Below are 17,843 nucleotides of genomic sequence, written 5' to 3'. Positions count from 1 at the left end.
GCGGCCTCAGCATGGCCGGAGAAGTGGTGCGTCGGTGCGCGCCCAGGATCTGAACCAGGGCCGCCAGTAGCAGAGTGTGCGCACTTAACCACTAAGCCACGGGGCCGGCCCTATTCGTCCTTCTATTGGTGGCATATGGTACATACTTGAGGCTCAATAAGTGTTTGCTGAATTGGAGATTTACTGCTTGGGCCACTTGAGAAAGCAAGACTATCTGATGTTGCCCCAATATGGCTCTGAAAAGCAAGAAGTTCCTATCACTAAAGAGAAAAAGCAATGTTTGCAGTGAATGACTAACAACTCCACATAGAAGGTGAGATGGCCTAGAGAGCTGCATGTATACAGCAAACTCACTGAACAGCAATCACCCCAGCCAGCTTGTTCCTCTCCATTCTTGACCACAAGTGAGTTACATACACACCTAAGGTCAGTCTCACTCTGTGCTTGTCCAGTGAAGCATGTGTACGATATGATCTTTACACATTCTATGAGCAACTATTCAACTGGGGCCTTATTATGTTCAAGGCACTGGATGTGTGGAGAGGGGTGCATACAAAAAACCTTAGATAAGGAACAGATTTTCTAATGGAGGTACTCAAGAAAAATGAGAAAGGGAACTGACATTTGTGAATGTTTATTATGGCAGAGTAAAATGCCATGTGCTCGTCAAATCAATTTTGTTTTCTTCGTGGGCGACATTTCCCAGACTTCTTACAGTTCAATTCCTATAGTAGAGTTGATGTGGCTAATGGAATATGGGTGGAAGTGGTGAATTCCACCCCCAGGCCTGGGCAATACCAATCTCCTGCATATGAATCTCCATTCTCCCTTGCAGTGACCTTGGAGGCCACATGTCAAAGACAATGGTGTCAAAAGACAAGAGGAGCCTGGATTCCCGGATGACTGCGTGGAGCACTCTAGACTCCCTCCACCACTCTAGCTGCAGTCTACACTGAACTGTGCTTTGGGGGGTTGTTTGTCACAGCAGTTAGATCACCCTGAAAAATACTCTGTTATGAGCTGGATGTGGCACCACACACACACACACACACACACAAATGCCAAATAAAAAATAGCTTAGGGATTTGTTAACAACATAAATTAGGTATGATAAACCAGAATGACTACTGGGCTGGGGGTGAGGCTGTATGAGTTCAACTCCTGACTCTGCCACTCTTTAGCCATGTGACCCCGGGCATGTCTCTTAATTATAAAATGAGAGTATTGGACTAAGTGAATGGTAAGAGCCTTTCCAGCAACATAGCTTCATAACCCCATGGCTATTAGAACTTCATCACAAGAGAGGCTTGGTTAACTGCCAAATAAAGAGCATCAACAATCAAATGAGGAGTCCAAGAAAGACAGAGAAAGGGATTGGGCTGGCTTGGAAAGGCCTCAGAGAAGATGAAGAAACAGAGTGGATCTTGGAGGGCATATACAATTGAGGTAGAGATGAGTGGGGTAGAGGGTATTGCGAGCAGCAGAAGTCCAGACAGAGTACTGGGATTACACCAAACTGTTTAGGAAATGGCGATCTGACTGATGAGGCACAAGGAGCACTTATGTGCAGAGACATAAGAAATTAGGCTGGAAAAGTTGGCTTCATCCAGAACGTGGTCTGGACTTTATTTTGCAGTGGGTGGTAAGGGTGAGGCATGGAAGGCGTCTGTGAAATAATCTCAGGATATTCAGCAACAGTACAAGGGACTGTTCAGACTTAAGGAGAAAGTCATCAGATACAGAGACCAGGCAGGGCACTCCTGCCATGCTGGATTTGTGAGGTAATAATGGGGGCCTGCGGTGAAGGGACAGATGGATGAGGAAAACTTAAAAAAAAAAGAAATTGATAAGTCTCTGTGCCCAACATATGTGACAGCTTAAAGAAGAGAGATGACTGAAATTTCTAGTAGGTGATGGGCAGACTGGTTGTGTACTTCGAGAGAAATAAGGAAGCCAGAAGAGGGCACAGGTTTGGGGAGAAAGATGACACAGGTGGCTTCAGGAAATGTGGCTCTAACATATTTTCCAATAGGAAGGTCAGACACAAGGTCTGGAATTGAGAAGACAGCCCAGGCTGGAAATACAGATATGGAAAAACCACAATTTGCCAACCACGAGAGTCCAGTATTTCTCTGCTCTTGCCCTTCTCTTTTCTCCAGGGTCTTCCAATTGCTGGTTTCCACCTTTCAGGCCCAGCTCAACTCAGCTTAGCCTGGAACAGGACACGGGCTCAGTGCTCACATCCCCTGATGTTGGTGTGTGCCTTGACTGACCTTTCCCTGCTCTGTCAACTCCTTGTCAATCTTGAACTTTATGCTCTGGGTTTCAGGCACGTCGAGTACATTCATGGTGCAGCATCCTCTGCTCTCCACATCCCTGAGATATCAGACCTATTAGGGAACTACCTTCCACTCTCATTTTGCTCAGTTCTGAAAACTGTCTACATTATTCCAGTTAATTTCATGAGTCCTATCTTTAGGCCCATTGTCAGGATTCAGTGTGGAGCAACCATTTAACAATGGACCTCCTCTTCCATCTCTTATAGGGGCCAACTTAAGTATCTTGTTGAAGACCACCCAACTTCCTGGCTGGTTACTATCATTAGAGACTGGGGCAGGTAAAAACAGGTTAGTAAATGGGTCTAAAATCTGCAGGAGAAATGAAAAGTCCATTGGTGGAGTGGGGCTGGGAATACACATGGGGTCTTAAGCAAATCTGAAATAGCGCTAACAAATCAGTTAAGACAGAGTTAGGGTAAAATCTATGAAACTATAAGAAACACAAACTTGATTAAATTCTAGATGTGGCCAATGGTACAGATATAAATGTACAAATATTAGGCTCCTTCCTGGTCTAAAATTGAGCTTGAGGGTACAGCACATAAGACACCTTCCAAGAAACAGATAAGGATTTAGGGGGTCACAGTGAACGCTGGGAGTTGAGTGAGCCAGTCCCATAGCTGAAGAATGGAAAGCAGGAATTACTCTAAAGAGACGAAAAATCCCTCTCTCATAAGAATCATGAGCATCTTAAGAAAACCATGCATACTAGATTCTATAGTTCAATAGCATGTCCATGTTGGGTAAAACAATATATACATCCTTTTTTTGCCAAGTAAAGGCAGCTCTCATCCTACTGCCACTTTCAAAAAGAGAAAGTTGTAAAAAATCTAAATATGTTCTCAAGAAAATTTCAATTTTAGAGGACAATATTTACACACTGTTTGGAATTCCTTTTCCCCGAGATGTGGGTATACGTATCACTTTATCTCTCTTGCTCAGCCATTCAGCATACTTCACCATTTCCTCCCCTTTCTAACAGCATGCTTAGCCAGGAAAACCAGTCACTTCTTTAAATGTCAGGTGGTACCACAGGCCAACGCCCAGGCACTGGTTAAGCAGCAGAGTCCACAACGGCTACTCGGCTGCAGGCTGCTTCCTACAGCAGAGGGGACGAGGGGAGCTGCTGCTGGTCTGACGGGCTGTACCCACCTCCTGCACCAGCGCACCAGAAGCTTGTGTCCACAGAGGACTCACACCTTCCTGTCGTGGCTCCAGGGGACAGCACCCTCCATACCCAGTGCCCGGAAACTGACTTAGCCACACCCGGCACCCACCAACACGTCATGTCCTTGCTTCTCCACGGCTGGTTGGGCACAGGTGGGCTTTGGAGGTCAGTTCCTCACCACCTCCCAGGCACCTCTTTGTCCTCCCTTCAGTTGCAAGGTGTCTCCCACTCCCCCCACAGAGCTGTCCCCATCCTGCTGACCTGAGCCCTAAGAGCCCAAGGGGCTGCCCCAGTGTCTGCCCTCTGCACAGCTGGCTGAGAGTAGGTAGATGATGCAGCCCAAGGCACCTCCAAGTGGAGCAAACCCTGTCTAGTGAAGACAAGCACTTGCCATCTTTAATAAAAACGAAACTTCCTGGTAAAGGCCAGTCATCTCAAATGAGACCTCACCTGGTTCTTTGACATGTTCTTTGGTCTTGGATTCCTGAAATCCAAACAATAAAGTAGCATTAGTAAACTACAATAATTTCTTTACATTAAGAAAATGTCCCTGGGAGCAGCCTGGAGCTGTAGGGTCAATAGAAATGATCATGAAAAGCTCTGGCAATGATGCTGTTGAAGGCACCTCATCTCTAGTGGCAGATCCACCCAGCACAAAAACCACTGGTAAAAACGAGTCACAAATAACAGAAACCCCAATGAATACTGAGTGTTTGGGATATGGGCTAAGACCTAAATCTTTTACCCATTTACCATGTATTGAGTGTTTACTATTAACAAGCACTGTGCCTTGTGCTTTACAGAGGTCGTCTCATTTAATCCTCACAACAATCCCCCAGGGTAGAGACTATTACTATCCCATCTGACAACTGAGGAAATACTTGGTGCATGCAGTATGGATCGCCGTCCCCTCAAAACCATGTGGAAATAAAACAGATATAGCACGTTCCAGCTTAAAGGCACCCAGGACAAACAGACCCCAAATTTTACATCAACCACCCTGATTATAACCCCTAACTCTTGACTTTTCCAGAAGGGTCTAAAATCAAACAAAAAGTGCTCCCTCCTTCGTTATTCCAACCTACCCTATCCCCACTGTCACTCCTGCCACATCCACAAGTTGCTGTTCTCACTTCTGTTTGATTTATTCTTTTTGTTCCACTCTATTTTCCTTTTGTGATTCCCACCCCCACACACCCTGAGGGACACCCCACTTCCCTTTTACTCCTTTACTTACCTCTGTTGGAACTTTCCCCTCAAAGACATCATTTGGGACTGTGGGCAACTGGACAGTTAACTTGAATGTTCCTTTTCCTGGCCACACTAACTCGTGGTTCTCTCTCTCCAGAACTTTCTGCCGAACTAAAAGTAAAAAAAAAAAAAAAAAAAGTCCACAGTCAAGCATTCTTTATTCACAAAATTATTCCATGATTTCCATAGGCTTCATCATCATCAATCAATGGCTTGGTCAGTTTCCCAAGAGAGGTCTTCGCAGTGAAAAGAGGAAAAGTTGAGCAAACAGACACAGATTTGAATTCCATCTTTAAACTTATATTTTTAACCTTGAGCATATTCCTTAATAAGCTTTACTTACAAAGCCTTGTCTACGAATAAGTAATTAACGAAGACTGCCTTGTACAAGTGTTACGTGGATTAAATTGAAGAAACGTCATAAAGAACTTAGTACAGGACCTGATGCTCAGTAGGCACTCAGAAAGGTAGCAATATTTCTTCTATACTGAAGGGAAATAGTGAAAGCATCCCTCATGGTGAGCCAGTGAGGATGGGCACTGGGGCATGGCATGACAAAGGTGTATTTTTGGAAGGGGACTCAGGAGACCACCAGCAGAATGCCCAGGAGCCTAGTTAAAAAGCTGTTTCAATCAATTCTTTAACTTGTGATGATAAGAGCCTCACATCCAATAGTAAAAGTAGTAGAAAAGAAGGGATGGAAGAGATTTTACAAAAAAGAAGAAAAACAGAATTAGCATATCAGGCAGCTGGGCTGCAGTGAAAAAACTGAACAGTGGATGTAAAAGTCCAAAGACCCGGATTCAAACTCCAACTCTGCCACAAACTAGATGAGTGACATTGAGAAAATATCTTAACTACTCTTGAGCCTGTTTTATCACTTAAAGCAGTGTCTGTGAATGAATTCTCTAACGCCCACAAGAGCTATGCAAATGTACGTTATAATTATAAGAGGAGCAGCCAGAGAGAAAAGGAAAATCAGTGAATCTCAGACCATGGAGAACACGGAAGGAGTGAGTTTAGAGAGGGGGCATGGTCAACATAGTCAAACGGTGCAGAAAGGTCAAAGTGAAGAGAAACCTTCGAGAATGCCCTGCTGCTCACAAGTGTGGCTCTGCCATGAACGCTGGGCTACCATGTTGTGTTCTGATATGGTTGGCCTGATAAGCTAAGGATATAGGTAAGAATCTTCCATAAAGAGGAGGTTGAATACTTTTCCCACCTCAACCATCCGTGAAGGGGTGGGGGAAGTGAGGTCTTGGATGACAGTGCAGAAACAGGCCCCAGAAAAAATGAGCAGGAACACCAGACTCTAATTTCACTCTTTATGAGAGGGCAGATGTTTTCACACAGACTTCTGAGGGGCTGTCCTAAGTTAAAGTGATGACTGAGGACTGGATGAGACCCCTGAAGGCAGAGAGTAAGCTAAGTTTTGTAAGCCAGGTCATCTAGAGTTATGGAGCTCTGGGATGCAAACCCTTTATTATTCCCTGGACTGTGGTGGAGTCCTATCCAGGCGTCTAAATGTGCCAGCCTGTTCTGAGATTGTGTGCAAAACATATGGGCACCACTATTTCAAGTGAGTAGCCAGTAGTAATATCAGCAAGTGATCTTCAATGAGGAGAAGGTGAATCTGGGAGGAAAAAGAGCTGAAACTCTGATACCCAGCTACCCTTCCCCATGTGGACAGCCTCCCTTCTGCACCAACTTCAGATCATCTACATTTAATGTTATTTAAGGAGAAGATGGCTTCCCTTATCCCAAAGAGACTGACAATAATCAGGAGCCAAATGATGACCAGAAAAGATGATCAATGTATGCATCTGAAACAGGGTTTAAAATCTTACAAGTCAATCTACACTCAACTTTTCAGAAATTTAGTGATCTGTATAAAAGTAAGACACAGCGTCCCAAGTGGTTCCTGTTTGCTTTACACTAATTTCTACAGAGAAGTGCTGGTGGGCTCATTCTTATGATATGAATTAGATGAATAAAGTCATGTTACACTGCGGGCCTGTGCCACTCCAGGCCACTTCCTGGCGTGGAGGGTGGAGGATATCCGGGCAGGAGAAGAACTAGGGCCCTAGGACTGCCAGGGCAGGTCACTCATTGTTAGCAAATTGCTGACAACTTGCTACTGAGAAAGCACTTCCTCTGATGGGAAACCAAAACTGACTAGGGGCTTTCCACTCCCTAAGAGCTTTCACCACAAAAGGTTTTGAGTTGTACTAAGTTTTGAGTTGTTGTGTTGGGGTTAACACAGGAGGGGCCACCTGAGCAGCCTGGGGATGGAGGAGGAGGGGCAGTGGGCTATGAGCTGGGAAGGAAGAAGCCTGACGGGGAGACTGAAATCGATTTTGCTTTGATGGCTAGAACAGAATGATGTTATCATCACAAAATTACATTTTGTGTTGTTTGTATTTATGCTGTCTGTATTCACTATAATTATTTCCCTTTTTGTTCATTCAGGGTTGTCAACAAACCACAGGGATTCTCAAACTTGAGCCCATCGGGGTCAGCCGGGGTGCTGGTGAAACGTGCAGAATCCCACCCGCCCACACCAGGTTCCTGAATCTCCAGGGCACAGCTGGGAATGCGCCCGTTTCACCTGCTGTGACTCGGAGGCAGGGGGTCTGTGGCCGCAATGTGGGAACTATTCCTGAGGATAATGGGATTCTAAAGAAGAAAGGAGTGTCTCTGTCAACAGTGATGTTGACAGTTGGAATCAAAGTGGTAAAATCGCTTGAGAAAAAGTGAAACCCAGGGGGAGATAACTCACACGGCACAGCTGCCCTTCGGAGCATTCCTTGGTGATCAGTCCTGGAAAACTTCATTCTTTGTTTTCATACGGGCTCTTTTCAAGCAGGTCTCCTGTCCCCTGCCCGCCTCACTTTCTCCACACCTATCTGTGCATTTTCCTCGGCTTTCATTCTTTCCTTTTCGCATCCCTGCCTAAAGCATTCCAATCGCTCTCATCGCCTTGTAAGCCTTCCGGCCTCTCCTCTGCCCCAAATGCTTCTCCAAATCCAGTGACAGGAAGGCCGCATCAGGGTGGTCACATCCTTGCCTAGGAGATTCCAGGGGAGTCTCGCTCTGGGAACAGCGGTCATGCACCTCCCAGCACAGACCTGGTAGGTGCCTTGAGCAGGCAGATAATTGCGGGGTACTTGTCGTCCCCCTTTCCTAAGATCGGGAGGAGGGGAGCACTCCGCCGCTCCAGCGCCTATCTGTCTGTCTGTCTATCTATCTATCTATCTATCTATCGGGAGGGAACTTCCTCAGCAAAGCCCCACACTCCTGACCCACGATCAACTCTGAATGTCACCCCTGCTCCAGTCTGAGGACCACCGTGAAACCGAGGGAAGAAGTACTAGCAGGCCCTTGACAAAGATACTGTGTCGATGAACAGCACACTGCCCCTCCCCAACAAGCCTCTGTATTTACACTCAGTGTGATTTTAGGCAGCCTCTGCCACCTCTGCCCCTCTCCCAGATGACCCCAGAACCACTGAGAATCCCCATGACCCGTGGGGAATCCCCATGATTCCTCCCATTGCTGAAACTCTTTCCTTCCCCACCTAAAAAATAACAGAAGAAAAGGCACGGGCTCTCTCTCTCTCTCCAGTGGAGCATTGGCTATTCCCATAGGACCAGTCACCGAATCCAGAACAGCCCACAAATAGGTACCTTCTGCCCCCACCTGACTGTCATTCTTACGGCCTCACTTGTCCTCACTTAGAATATTGCATGGACCTCTTAAAATGTCTGATTTCCGTGGTCTCTCCCAACAGAAATCAATGTACTTATTTTCAACCAAATTTATCTCCCTAAAGTATATTTGGACATGGCTCTCTCCTGCCTACCTGGGGGGAAACTTCATACTCTTTAGGGTCATACAAGTCCCTCTATCATCTCAACCCAGCTTTCTCTTAGCCTTCATTTCCTCTCCACCTCTTCACAAAAAGGAGGTTTAATAACAGAAGGCCTAAGGTTTTTTTTCAAGGGAAGATTCCCCCTAAGCTAACACATATTGTCAATCTCCCTCCTTTTTCCTTCTCTCTCCCACAAAACCCCAGTACATAGTTGTGTATAGTTGTAAGTTCTTCTGGTTCTTTTACATGAGCCACCGCCACAGCGTGGCCACTGACAGACCAGTGGTGTGGTTCTGCCCCCAGAAACCCAACCGGGCCCCGGAAGGGGAGCACACTGAAATTTAACCGCTAGGCCATCAGGGCTGGCTCAGATTTTTAAAATGTAAGCGCACCCTTTGCAATCTTACAAAATTTTCAGACCCCGCATGTTCCTTTTATTGTCCAGTCTACGGACCTTGCTGGAGCACAGGGATAAGCAGACAGCTCAATGCTCCAGCCCAACCAGCCTGAGGGCGCCCTGCATGTCCCCTGCGGATGCCTGTGCTTTCCTGCCCCTGACACACTTGTTCATGCAGTGAGCTCCCGCCTGAAGAGCTCTCCCTAACAGCTTGCCTATCAAGAACTGAATTCCCCTCAGGAGTCGGTTTAGATGCGATTCTCCCTGGAAACTTTCTCTTCCCTTAAAATTGTGTTCCCATAAACCTTTGGAGTTCGAGAACTGCTGCTTTAATAGGAAGAAGACAAAAACTGCAAAGGAATTGCAACTCTGCCAGTAACACACTACCCAGCCTTGTAAAATGAGGTGGGTGAACCCGCTCCCAGGCAGCTCCTTTCTGTTCTATCATACTAAAAGCTTAATTTAACCCATTCGCGCGGTTCTGCCGCCACCTCCAGGCAGCACCGGGAGCGCCTAGAAGCCCGCCCAGGGGGAACCGCAGCGGCCCCCGCGCCCTCTTCGTCCATTCTGCGGGCCCCCACGCCCTCCCCCACCGCTGCTGCTGGAGCCGCACGGATTCTCCCGCTGCGAGCCCCAGCCCCAAGCATCCCCTGCAAGCAGAGCCCCTTGTCCCCTCGGACCCCACCCCCTGCGCCCCTCACCGTCCTCCGGGGAGAAGAGCACCAGGAAGCGGGGCGGGCTGCCCGGCTGCTGGCGGACCTCACACTCCCCGCCTCCCGATCTCCTCGGGCTCTGGAAGTACATCTGCAACTTGGTGACCAAGTTCTTCGGGGGGTCGGGACCCCAGGACCCTTCGACCAGCAGCGGGAAGGGGCCCGGCGCAGCCATCCTCGGCTCCGCTCGTTCGGCGCCGACTGCCGCTCTCTCGCCAACTGACTGTGCCCCTTTCGCTTTCGATTCCCAGAAAACTCCTCCCCGCCCTGGGTTTCCGTCTTCGGCTGTAAACAGCTCCCCCAAGATTGACTAGTCACCCCCCAATTCTTCACCTTCACCTGTGGCCCACAGCAAAAGCTGCCCATCGCCACCCGGGCGTCTGGCCGCCCTTCCCTTTTGTATTCGCGTCCCTAAGCTCAGGGCACTGGGTGCCGCTCACCCAGGCCACAGCTGAAATCAGCACCTTTGGGTCCCGAGTCCCTGTGCTGACACAAAGACAGCTTCATTTTTGCCGCAGGCCGACATTTTACAAGAAAATAAAATGGCTGGACAAACTGTGACTCTTTAGAAATGTTTGCGGCCCATTTGGGGACTTTCAGCAGTCATTTAGTTGTCAGCATTTTACCTTGTTTTCCTTAATTTGCATCTGTTCCCTGATCTGTTAATATTTATATGTCTAGAAATGAGGGGTAACAGTGCATTCACAGTGTTTTATGGAATATTTACGAGGCGCCATGCCCTCAGGATGGATTCAGCAGACAGGGTTCCTGCCCTCACTGAGCTCAGGAAGCTGTGGGGACACAGGAGTTATGACAGTGGAGTAATTGCTCTTGGAAGGAATATACAGGTGTTCCTGGGAGGGGCTCCTAGCCCAGGTGTGGGGGCTCAGGGAGGGTTTATGGGGTGACATGTAACCTGAGGCTAAGGATGATGGGGGATGACCTTGGAGGGTTGAGAAGGGGGTGGTTCCATGATGTGATTTACTTCTACGGGATCACTCTGGCTGCTGTGTGCAGTAGAGCTGAGTCAGGGAGGCCAGCCAAGTGGCTACTGCAGTGTCCCAGGTGACAGATGAGGGTGGGAGAGACCAGGGTGCAGGCAGAGGAGGACCGAGAAAGGGTGGGATTCCAAATTGATGTTGAAGGCTCAGCTGCAGGACTTGCTGAAGGATGTGGACAGTGAGAGAGGATGCTCAGGGATGACCCCATGGGCATTCATGGTTGGCCTGAGCAACTGGTTAGATAATAGTGTCATCCACCAGATGGGAGCATGCGGGGTGGAGGGGCAGAGAGGTGGGAGAGAGCCTAGAAATGTGTGTATCCTTGACTGGCAATGAAAGAGTGTTTCAAGAGGAGATTGTCATTCCAATACTACCAGTATATCAGGTGAGAGAAGTGTCTCTTGGACTGCTGGAGACCTGCAAGGCACTGTCTCCTGGTGGGGGTGGGGTGGGGGGAGATGGCAGTGGATGGAGGAGTGAAAGGAAGGGAAGGAAGGGAGCAGCAAGCAGAGTCAGCTCTTTCTAGAAGTGTGACCCTGAAGGGGAAGGAGTTAGGCAGCAGCTTATGGGGTTATAGGATCAGAGAGTTGTTGTTATTTTTGTTTTCTGGCTCTTTAAATATTGTTAAGATGGTTGAGTCTTCAGCACATTTAAATATTGGTAGAAAGAAGTGAAGGGAAGGTTGAAGATACAGGTTGTGGGGGAAGGTGGGAGAGGATCCTAGAGGATGAGCCTCAGGAGGGGGACCCCTTTCCCGCTGCACCAGGAACAAGGCAGAGATGGAGTACAGAGGTAGGCAATTCTGAGTGACTGCTGATGGGAAGGTACGGCAGTTCTCCCCTGACGGATTCTGTTTTCTCTCTGAAGGAAGGGGTGAGGTCTCTTAAACTCTTGCCAAAATTAGAGCTGCTTCTCCCTGCAGGGCTGGACCTTAACATATTGTCTCTTAATCACAGTGAAACTAAACTTCAGGATGAAGAGAACCAAAGACCTGCCGAAGCGAGTTGACTGGGCTTTTGTTCCTGACCCACAATACCTGATGCTAAACAGTATTCAGATATTTTCTCCTGCCTACAGCTTTCTACCTGCAGGTAGCGCTCATCATCCAGTCCAAACCACCCTGGGCCTCAGCAGGAGGAAGTGGGGAGAACGTGGAAAGGCTGTCATGGCTGTCAGCCCCTCAGGGCATTCCCCCAAACCACAACTAAAATCAACACCCTCCTCTCCCCCAGAATTTGGGGGTCCAGAACTGGGCAAACAAAGTTGCTCTTTTTCCTCACATCATCATTTTACAAAAAATAAAATCAGAGTGAAACTAAAGCATTATTTAGAGTAGAAGTTTTAGCTGGCCATTTCTGGATTTCTTTCAAGAATTTGTTTAATTATCAGCAATGTGCCTTGCCACTTGAGGTCTGCTCTGCATTCCTGGGTGGACTGGGAAGGAGCTGTCAGAAGGTCAGGATGGCAGGTCTTGAAGCCAAGGAAAGAAAGTTCAAGAAGGAGCAAATTGTTAAACCTCATTAGGCCCTGAAGTCCCTTGTCTTCTCTCCTGAGTTGTTTTGACCCTATTCACTTGTTGAACCCCATCCCCCCTTCCACACTGTGCTTATCCCCCCTCACTTCTCTATCTCCAGTGAGTTCCAGACCCTCCTGAAACTCATTTCCTTCCTAGGAAGAAGTGTCCTCTCAGGGGCTGGGGGAGAGTGGCCCTCCAGCATAGAAGTGGCCATGTCCACATGGCTGCGCCTTGGTTCTCCTTCCGCCTCACAGCCATGGCTGATCTTAATATCACAACCCACATTTGCATTTTTGGGCTGAACTTCCCTTTCTCTATTTCATCTGAATTTCTCCTTTCAGCTTCTCTACAAACGTCCAATAACCTAGCATCAGGCTCCTTTCAACTTCTCTACAGATTAGCATCAGGCTCCCCATTTCTCCCACTGAAGTGTATGTTGGGGAAAGGGCGGCTCCCCACCTGTCCTGAGGCAGCGAGTTGTGAGCACCTCATGCCCACCTCTCCGCCTCACTTTGCTCCTGAAACTCCTGACCGGGTCCCTCTAAATAGGATGTGACATCAGAAGAAGTGCCACCTTCTCTGTTACCACTCTGAGTTCAGTCCTCAGAGGGAGTCGCCTGATGGACACACCCCAGTTTCTGGCCTCACTCCCGGTGCTCGGGTCCCTTTCAGTAGCTTCATCTTCTTCAGTCCTCCACAGAGAAAGTCTCCAGTACCCCTCACTCTGCCAGTACAGTAATCCCTAATGGTACGTTTTCCCAAATGGGGGTCATTTAGGTTCTCTAATAGTACAGTGGGGTGGGAAGTGGAAGGAGGTTCTGCAGAAGAGCCCGGAGTAGACTGGGTCTTTCCAAGTTCGTGTGAGATAAGAGTGAAGATCCTTCCTGGCTGTCCAGCAGGTAAACATTGAATCAGACACACATGTGTATGTCTTAAGCCCAGCATTAACCCTCAGACAGAGTACAATCTAGATCGTGTTTAAAAAGAAAAATATACAATATTTTACTCCCACACCATACCATGCATTATCTCCACCCGTGACATGCTGTTAAATATTGAACAACCAGCTCTCTAGGACAAAAAAAGAGTTTACATGCATGTCTTTGTTTATTATCAATTTTATGTATGTAAATGTTGTATAGCACGTACTTTACAAATAATAAAACATACAATATTCTTTATTGTAAATTTCAAATAGCTAATTGATTCTCACAGACTGTTTCAAAGATTTTTGCCCAACTCTTATATTTGTAGCCAAACTATGATTGCAATTACTGAATGAGTGTAGTTCTGACATAAATGTTGGTTGATACTTTTGTTTACATTAACAAGTGAGATGAAAATGAAACAATGAAGACAGAACTTCTCTTATTTGTTAGTGACATCAGTTCCTTTGCTGAATTGGATAATAGCTTTCAAATACTGGAAGAATATTTCCTCAAGCATTTGTGCTCTTTACAATGTAATGGCTGCAGACATGACACACTTAAATTTAAACTGCCTTATTAACATATTCTCCATCACTTTCTTAAGTCTAGACAATCAACAGAACAATAAAATCAAGCCCTGATTTGTAGTGTTTGCCAATTCCATGGTGTAATTCCCACTATGGCTGATATTAAGTTTCCACTGTGATATCACTGAATCCAGAACTGGGAAGAGATGAATAGTAGCACACCATTGTATAACACTTCTACCACACAGATGCAATAGACAGAACTCAAGAGTACAGATAATAGTAAAATGTAGTAAAGTAATTATAAATATAATTTATTATAAATTTATAAAAAAATAAATTTTCAGTATTTATCATCTTTTAAAAATATATTCTATTTTATTATAAGTTTATACAATGTAATTCTAAATAATGCTGGTTAATAACTGGCTCACAAAATTTCTGAAAATTCAACAATCAACTTTGGTGAGCCAGTATGAGCCTGCTCCAGCACAAAACTGTGCTCTTCTCCTGACAGAGGGAGTGTTGTCAGACAGAGCAGTCAGTACACTCTCCCAGCACCCCCTCAACTCCTCCCCACACACCTTAGTACAATCATTGTACTAATATTCTCCTGGTCAAATAGGTTTTAAAGCTGATTGCTTCCCTTCATTCCTACAGCCAATTGTCACCAAGACAAACATTCATTAAGCTATTCATTACTTTTGAGAAATCTGCCCTGGAAGAAATAAAAGCAGTAATGAAAATCACAAAACAAGGACAAATGTAGTAAAAAAGAAAAAGTGTAATAATTGATACAACAAACATAAAAAATTAATATTAACTCCATTTTTACTATGAGGAAACTGAGGCACAAAAAGTTTAAGTATCTTACCCTAAGGTCACACAGCTGGTGAACGTCAAGCTAGGATACAAACCCAGGATCTCTTGCTCCAGAGCTCAACATATGCTCTGCCCACAGCCCTTCTTCAGGGTAAAAACCCATCCCCAGCTGCTGGCATATCAGCTGTTGACAGCTCACAGCAGTGTCCCTCACTCGCCTTGCCTTTGCCTCCTCTCTCCCACCGAGGTCTCTTCATGGCAGAGAATATTTCTGTCTCCTACATTTGAGTCCAGTTCTGTCTCCAGGCCAGGTTAACTATATCATATCTACGTGGCCCAAATAACAAAGCCGTGGTAGGGAGGGTGGGGAAATGGGCTCTCGCACATATGGTGGGTGATTTGTCAATTCCTCCTTGTAATTTTGCCACTTTTTGTTTATCTTCTTTTGCTTTAGCTTAATTTAAAGCTGTATAGGTTCAAGATTTTTATGTCTTCCTAGTGAATTGTTCCTTTTTGTCATTAGTGAGTGCTGTTCTTTCTTCTTTATTAATTCTTGTTGCCTTGAAGTCCATTCTGTCTTATATTGATATTGCTGTGACCACTTTAACTTGGTTAGTCCTTGCTTAGTGGGACAGACACTTTGAGTAGGTTGGTTACTTAACGGCAGTCTCTCCTTCCTTGTTAGGAGAACTTCAATTTTGTTTAGATACTGAGCAGCAAAGAGCTGAGGTAAAGTAGATGCCTTTCCAGACCTACACTTGTCTCATGGTTGGGCTAAGCCAGTTTTAGTCATCTCATTCCCTTTGAGTGGCATTGGTTTAGGAATAGCCATGTCACTGATTTCTAGGAGAAGAGATATAAAGGGAAGTCTGCTGTCTACTCCTGGGAAATACTTTCTTCCTCTGGCAATAGAGACACTTAAGGAGAAATCCTTTTCCCCACTTTTTTGGGGTGTTGTCAGGGGGGAAGTGATGATGGGAGATGCTGTGGCCATTTTGTAACCATGAAGGCCAATATTTCACAAACACTGAGAATAGGAGAGATAGAAAGAGCCTGGGTCCTTGAAGGCATCATTGATCTACAGAACCAGCCCTAGAAACGCCTACCTTCAGATTTTTTATTGAGTCAGTAAATGTCCTTGTTGTTTAAGCTTCTTTTAGGTAGGTATTCAGTTGCCTACAGCTGAAAGCATTCTATCTGATATACCTGAATAACTTTTTTATCCCTTTTCTGTCAAATTTTCTATGTCCTTAGGTTAGTTATGTCTCTTGTTAACAGAATATGGCTGGATTATTTTTAATTCAATTTATTTTAATGAGTAAATATAAATTAATAGACATTATAAATGACTAACATAGTCAGACTTATTCCCACTGTTTTATTCTGTGAGTTTTAAAATTAACTATGTTTTTCCTTGTTTATTTCTCTTCCTTTCTTGTCTTATATTAGATTGATAGTTTTTCTTTATTCCTTCTTTCCCTTACTATTTGGTTTGAATTTACAAATTCTATGTCTATTCTTTTGCACATTTTAGACTTAACAGAGTCTAAAGTAGATCAATACATCTTCTTAAACAACGTGAAGACCTGAGAAAAATGTATCCCTATCTTGCTATCCTTCTGCTATTGTTAACTGTTTCTTAAAGTTTAAATTAGTCTTTTAAAAACTAGTCAATATTTATTTAGATTTATCAATATTTATTTAGATTTATCAATATACTTAACAATTTCTTTGTTTTAGAAGCCCCCTCCTTTCTTCTTCATTCAATTTTCCTCTTCCTAATGTAGATACTCATCCTTTGCAGTTCCCTTAAGAGGAGCTTATGGATGGTGAGCTTTCTCATTCTGTTTGTCTGAAAATGTCTTTAATCTTAAAGATAATTTTTGTTTTGAAATAATTTTTACCTTACAGAAGAGTTGCAAGTCTAGTGCAAAGAACATTTCTTTTCTAAACAGTTTGAAAGTAAGTACTTGACGTAGTTATTTCATTTCCCATAATGTATAATTGTATTAATTTATTATAATTGTCTGATATTTAATTTTATTAGAAAAGCAAACCATAATATGAAAAGGATATGTCTTAGTTGGGTCCCCTGGAAGTGAACTCTGAGACAGAGAGTTGAGTGCAGAAGGTTTATTAAGGAGCACCCTAACGAGATGTGTCTGTAAAGAATTGAGGAGGACAGGTCTGGGCACAGGGAGAAACTGACTTGCAAGATAGTTGCAAGTGAAGCCTCAAACAATCCTATGAGGAACCCTGGATCTAAGATAGCTGTCAGACCTCCCATCTGTTCTTCTAAGGGCTCATTCATCTTTCCTAAAAATCACTTACTCTCCCCTAAGAGACCCACTTCTGCCCTTCCTTTTCCCTATTAAGATGGTATTTAAGTCTGAATTCTAAGCCACCTCGGATAGTTATTCATTGTTCTTGGCTATCTCCCACGTTCATGAGATATACATGTTAATAAACTTCTGTTTGTTTTTCTCTCATTAATCTGTCTTTTATTACAGGGATCTCAGCCAAGAACTCAGCAGGTAGAGGGAAAATTATTTTTCCTCCCCTACAGAACATCTTCCCAGAGTGGGGTGACCCACTCTGACCTTTTTATTCTTTCTAAGAAAGTTTAGCTTCAATGAGTTTCACATAACTAAGTGGAAGCAGCATCGTCTTTCCATCCATCAGTTAAGAAGGCAGCAAATAATTGTGTTTCTATAAGCCAGTTCAATATCCTGCAACGAAAATCCTGCTCTCATTACAGCAATATTAAATTCTTTCAAAATCTGATTTTTGGGGCTGGCCCGGCGGCATAGTAGTTAAGTTCGTGCACTCCAATTTGGTGGCTCGGGGTTTGCAGGTTCGGATCCTGGGCATAGACCTACATACCGCTTATCAAGCCATGCGAGCAGGCGTCCCACATATAAACTAGAAGGAGATGGGCACGGATGTTAGCCCAGGGCCGATCTTCCTCAGCAAAAAGGAGGAGGATTGGCAACAGATGTTAGCTCAGGGCTAGTCTTCCTCACCAAAAAATAAAAAATAAAAAAAGAAAATAAAAAATCTGATTTTGACAACTTTACAGAATAATTCACCACAAATCTATTGATCTTAACTCATCTAGAAACATTCCCTATATCTGTCCTTCTCCCTCCTGTATCTATTTGTGGTTCTGTTATAGCTACAATGGGTGTATACACACAGTTTGGTATTCTTCCTTTTATGTAACATAATTTAACCAAATGTTTTCTATTTCCTATATTATCTTTATATTTATCATTTTTAGTATATCACTGGAGTATATCATTTTGCTGT

At 44.9% G+C, this 17,843-nt stretch overlaps 1 protein-coding gene across 2 annotated transcripts in view; it reads right to left on the bottom strand.

Moving 5' to 3' along the window:
- LOC101402862 (protein mono-ADP-ribosyltransferase PARP14) overlaps window positions 1–9,967 on the bottom strand; it is a 46,687-nt gene extending 36,720 nt beyond the window's left edge. For both annotated transcript variants that reach the window (XM_087439704.1, XM_087439703.1), the window contains exons 1-3: window positions 9,728–9,967; window positions 4,745–4,869; window positions 3,958–3,991 (exon numbers count right to left, since the gene is read on the bottom strand). In XM_087439704.1, the coding sequence (XP_087295830.1) occupies window positions 3,958–3,991; window positions 4,745–4,869; window positions 9,728–9,914 (346 nt within the window). In that variant the 5' untranslated portion in view covers window positions 9,915–9,967. The remainder of the gene's footprint in view (window positions 1–3,957; window positions 3,992–4,744; window positions 4,870–9,727) is intronic.
- Window positions 9,968–17,843: the final 7,876 nt, after the last annotated feature.

The sequence above is a fragment of the Ceratotherium simum genome, chromosome 15 (genome assembly GCF_057802395.1).
Source record: "Ceratotherium simum simum isolate JZ-2026a chromosome 15, ASM5780239v1, whole genome shotgun sequence".
Taxonomy (NCBI): Eukaryota; Metazoa; Chordata; class Mammalia; order Perissodactyla; family Rhinocerotidae; genus Ceratotherium; species Ceratotherium simum.
This window is presented reverse-complemented; position numbering and strand designations above follow the sequence as displayed.